Raw genomic sequence first — 5,097 nt, 5'->3', positions numbered from 1 at the left:
AACCACCATGGCAGCAGTAATGTTTAAGACCCCAAGAATGCCATGTTTCCCTTGAGAGGCTGTCAAGGAGAGCAGGGGGGAAAAGAAACAAATGATTCTTTATTTTTACCGTCTTCCTTCTCTGCCATCTGTTTTTAGATGAAAAATAACATATGACACTATAATCCTGGTTAAATAATAAAGACTGCCTAGAGTTTTGTTCAAAATGTGACTCTGATGAGTATGATTTCCTTAGGTTTACCAGGTGAGAAAGGAGAAAAAGGCAATCCAGGTGTTGGAACACAAGGACCCCGAGGCCCACCAGGATCTACAGGTAAAGTTGTTACATTTGAGGCATCTCAATTAGACCAGGGCAACCCATATGCAAAGCAGCTCAGACCTGCATGGCCCTGCCATCTGCTTCTAGGGCTTAAGCAGCAGCAGACTCAGTTGTTCAGGCACCTTAACTTGTCCTAATGTTCCTACTATGTAATATGACATTGTGATGTCCCACAAGGTGGTGTCATTGATCACACAAGAATTTTCCTTTTCCCTGTGATAAAATGCTTCTCCAACCCTTTTTTTTTTAAATTATTTAAGAATTTTTTTTTTTTCCAGAGATGGGGTCAGGAAGGGTTAAACATTAATCTGCACTTGTTTTCTCATTGACTCAAGTTCATACCTGTGACTTGACAGAGCAATGTATATTAAGCAAGCGCATTCATCTCATGGATTTATCTTTAGCTCCTGAAAAAGCAGAGAGGGTGATATCCAGGTCCTGTTGAAACAGGTGCAAAGTTGCATTGACTCCATTAGGATATTCTGGCCATCAGAGCAACAGTATCAAGGTACAGCACTACCCAGAAGTGTATTGGAAGGGATTACTGGGGGGACTCAAGAGCTGTGCAGGCATCCAGGGCTGTCCTCCCCCACAAAACCCTCTTTCTGAACATCTGATGCTTGGTGAAACATTTGCTTTAGTATAAATTCTTGGCTGAAAGCTGTCTTTGGCAAGGAAAACAGAGCAGCAGCCAGAGAGGAGGCTCATCAGGAGCGAGTCTCTTCTCTGGCCACTGCTCCGTCTTCCTTGCCAAAAGCCAGCGGCAGCCGTTCCCGTCGCTTGCCCGGGGCGCCAGAGCTGGGACCAAAGCTCCTCTGCTCAGCCTGTCTCCTGCAACTGTTCGTAGCACCATCGGTGCTGTGTTTCCCAGGCCTGGGAAGGTGACCTCAGCTCCCTGCTTTTATGACAGAAGCTACTTCAATGTCTCATCTCCCCCTTCTACGCAGGACCTCCAGGAGAAAGTCGCACGGGAAGCCCAGGCCCTCCCGGCTCTCCGGGCCCACGGGGCCCGGCCGGTCACACAGGACCCCCGGGCTCACAGGGCCCTTCTGGCCCACCCGGGTACTGCGACCCCTCCTCCTGCGCTGGCTACGGCATGGGAGGTGAGTAGTGGGGCGTGGCGGTGGCACTTGTGAACAGCCAAAGTAAGATGGAGGCTGCCGGTGAACCTTGCGCTAGGACGTGGTAGCTCCCTAAAACTGTGTGTGTCCAGTGCTGCTTTTGTGGAGCTGCAGCACGTGGAGAAGGTGACCTCAGCGTAGTGACCAAAAGAAGCCCACCATCGGGCTCCCGCATAGTGGGGAGCCTCTGTCCTGTGTGTGTTTGTGTAGTTACATGAGCCTGCTCCATCTCAACGGCCTGTGTGTTGAACCCCCTCCTCCTAATGTTTGTGACAGCAGAGTATTTACATTGGTAGTTTTTCAGACGTGCTGCTGAATTTCCCCTTCTGTGTGCCCTGAATGGCATGAGTGCATGACCCTTACTAAACCCCTCGTAGCGTAACCTGACACGGGGATGCACGTGTCCCTCATTAACCAGTGACGCCATCTGGAGAAAATGATTCTTTCTGCATCTTCTCTGTGTCCTACTTTCCCGTCTCGTTATAGCACGGGGAGGCCATGAGAAGAAGTTAAGGCAATTACCAAAAATTACGTTGCCCAACCTGTAATTGAAATTTACTCGTACAGCACTAGTTACTACAAACATGACACATAAGGCATAGATTTGTTTCATGTTTACAGTTTAATCTGCCCCGAGCTGATTTGTATGTTTACTTACCTGAATGTTTTTGTCATCTCTTCCTATCCTTTCCTCCTCACTTCCCCTCCCCATTGTTCATTTCCTGTTTTAAGGCCCCATCCCTTACAATGGCTACCAATCCAGAAGGTGAAAGGCTCATTCTGGTTCAGGTCTCATTTGGCTGAAGGTCAGAGATGGATGCCGAACTGCTCTGTGCTTTCCATCAATGATATTGTCTACCACTAATGAACTTGCTAGCTGCTGTACATGCACTTAGCTTCCTTGTGCTGCTAAAAAGTGTTGCCTGGCCCATTTTTGTCTGTTAATCATTTATTCTGGACCATAATTGGAACACGCTGAAGCAGGCAGATTGTTCAGTGTGTAATAAGCACAGTATTACAACTGGACATTTGACAAATCCTGGTGGTGCTTTCCAACTAACTTGGCTGTCTGTTGGTGGGTTTCCAATTGCTCCTGCTAATTAATTTTGTTAAATATTTTCACTGTTCCTTTATGTGAATAAAAGATGTGTATTTAAAAATTCTATATATATATACTCAAACACATATACATATATCTATAAAATGTCAATTTCCTAATGAGCGCTTTAATTTTCTGCTCCCCTTCTCCCATGTTAACCGTATGAATACTCTTGGTGGTGGTGGGTTAAGGTGGATACGGTGAGCCAACTGATCAAGACATCCCAGTAGTGCAGTTGCCACATAACTCCTACCAAATCTATGACCCTGAGGACCTTTACGATGGTGAGCAACAGTCGTACGTAGTTCACGGGTCCTACCCCTTCCCATCCCCATACTCCCAGTCCGCCTATCCCTCACCTCATCTCGCTCAACCAGAGTTTACTCCTGCTCGCGAAGAGATGGAGGCTGTGGAACTGAGATCCCCAGGAATCAGTCGCTTCACCAGGAAGATAGCCAAAAGGGGCGTCGAGACTCCCGTACGCAACAGGGAGAAGGGAAAAAAACCCTCCCAGTGAACTGTTTAGCAAAGGGAAACAGTTCAGGTGCGTCTGTGTTTGGCCTTTTGTCCAGGTGCCTAACCTGTCATGGAGGATGTTTACAGGCTCTTATACAAAAGGAGAAAAAAAACGTGTACTTGACCAGTTGACACCACAAATAATGGTAATTATCTTGCATGCCAGAAACTTAGTATGTTAGTGGGTTGGTGGTAGATGATGATGAAAGGTCGCTTGTAGACCTTTCTCTGGAGTACTGTTCCATGCACAAGTCAAACTGTATCTAAAAACCACATCCAGCTAGTTGGTGCACATAGAACCATTCAGAAAACTTAATGGTTTGTTAGCCATGTTTTTCCAGCTGATTATGTTGTTAGTTTTGGATGAATTGCTTTACTAGCAGAGTAATATGACTAAATATTTGCCAGAGAACAATGCCTAACCAGGTTTCCTTGAACCTACCACATGTGCAAAGAAGTTTTACGTTAATGGAATATTTTTTTTTAACCCACATTATATAAATATATGAGAACGTTCCACAGGAGCACACTGATAATTTATTGTGAACCTCTTTCCTTTCTGTTTTGTATGCAAATAAAAGTGGCAAGCTTTTATACATTAATTCTGTATTTGCTTGTTTTTTAACTTGGAACAATAAATAAAGAGAAGAAAACACATTTTCCTCTCAACACTTTCGGGCAACAGTGTTTATTTTATTTTAAAGGATATAGGCACTCAGTATGAATGATATTTAGACTTATTTTAAAAATCATATACAAACAAGAAAGAGGAGAGAATAAATTATGAGATGAGGTGGTCATACCATATATAGTCCTGAGATTTTGCTTACTGATGTGCCAAAGTCAAAAGACTGGCAGCTAGAGTTGCAAAGGCAACTTGAAGCAGCTGATGATGAGAGGAATGAAAAACCCAACTCATCTGCTTGAGCAGCATGAAGCAATTCAAGATGTTAAAACATACCAGGTACATTCTAAAGTAACTCAATAAAGTAACTCAATAAAACTAAAATAAGTTTTGACTAGCACTATGGAGACTAAGCCTGAAAGCAGGATTTGAAGTGGCAGCTCAAAAATGTTCACAGGTTTAAGTTGAAGCCATAGATTTGGAACAATTAATCCAGCCCTCTGAAGACATGGAGAGAGGAAGGCGTGTGGGTCCCAGGACCATGCTCCTGCTCACCGCTGCCTAGGTTTGGTCTGTGCATGCTCAGAAAGAACCTGTCAGCTCTTGTTTCTGACCACTGCCAAACACTCTCAGCTCACCAGGAAGACGACAGATGGGCACCATTACTGTGTCATTTCAAATTATCTAGCAGAGAATTCATCCTCAGTGGTACCACAAACCATTTGCACACAGTTGAATGTCATTTCCTTACCTGAACTTGCCTACTGAGGCAGCAGGGGAGCATGGCCCTGTTCACACATGCAGGTAGCACAGCCTGGCACATACAGCTGACAAAGATATATTATTACAATTAAATGCAAGATAGGGGTGCATCATGTGATTACTTTCCCTGCTTGCACTTAGCTGTGAACACCCATGTAAACTTATCCCAGACCTGAACTTTGTGCCCCCTCCTTGGCTGGCTTTCCCCCCCTGCAGGTGTTGTACTGACACCTTCCAGAACCTCCCCTGTGGTGTGTGCCAGATTGTAGGCCCTGCAGAAGCAACTGTGAGAAGGACGCTGATGGAAAACCAGTGTTCAAGCAATTCTGCCTGTGTTGTCTCAGACTTCAAGCCTCATGTTATTGTCCATAAGTAATTTGCTCCTCCAGACCGATCATCAAGCAATGCTATATGCAAATCTGAAGTTCCTGTGGGACCAGGAGAAGGGGTAGGGCAAACCCAGGGATATAGGGAAGACAGCACAGACATAGTCAAATGCTTCAAAGGAAGGTAATTGGTGGTGTTTGCTCCATATTTGAAATGGATGGTAACAGCCTGACCAAATCCTCAAGTGTGCCTGTGCTGCCTGGCCAGCATTCCTTATGCTGTGTGTCCCTCCAACAGCTCCCACACCCATTCCCAGCCACCTGGGCTG

The 5,097-nt window shown here is 45.2% G+C and overlaps 1 protein-coding gene across 1 annotated transcript in view; it reads left to right on the top strand.

Annotated features, from left to right (window-relative positions):
* LOC103777882 (collagen alpha-1(XIV) chain-like) overlaps window positions 1–3,056 on the top strand; it is a 5,099-nt gene extending 2,043 nt beyond the window's left edge. Inside the window, exons 2-4 of the mRNA XM_008945445.1 lie at window positions 236–313; window positions 1,267–1,422; window positions 2,731–3,056. Coding sequence (XP_008943693.1) covers window positions 236–313; window positions 1,267–1,422; window positions 2,731–3,056 — 560 coding nt within the window. The remainder of the gene's footprint in view (window positions 1–235; window positions 314–1,266; window positions 1,423–2,730) is intronic.
* Window positions 3,057–5,097: the final 2,041 nt, after the last annotated feature.

The sequence above is a fragment of the Merops nubicus genome, unplaced genomic scaffold (assembly GCF_000691845.1).
Source record: "Merops nubicus isolate BGI_N331 unplaced genomic scaffold, ASM69184v1 scaffold50638, whole genome shotgun sequence".
Classification (NCBI taxonomy): Eukaryota; Metazoa; Chordata; class Aves; order Coraciiformes; family Meropidae; genus Merops; species Merops nubicus.
The sequence above is the reverse complement of the archived record's forward strand: the minus strand, read 5'-3'. Positions and strand labels throughout refer to the sequence as shown.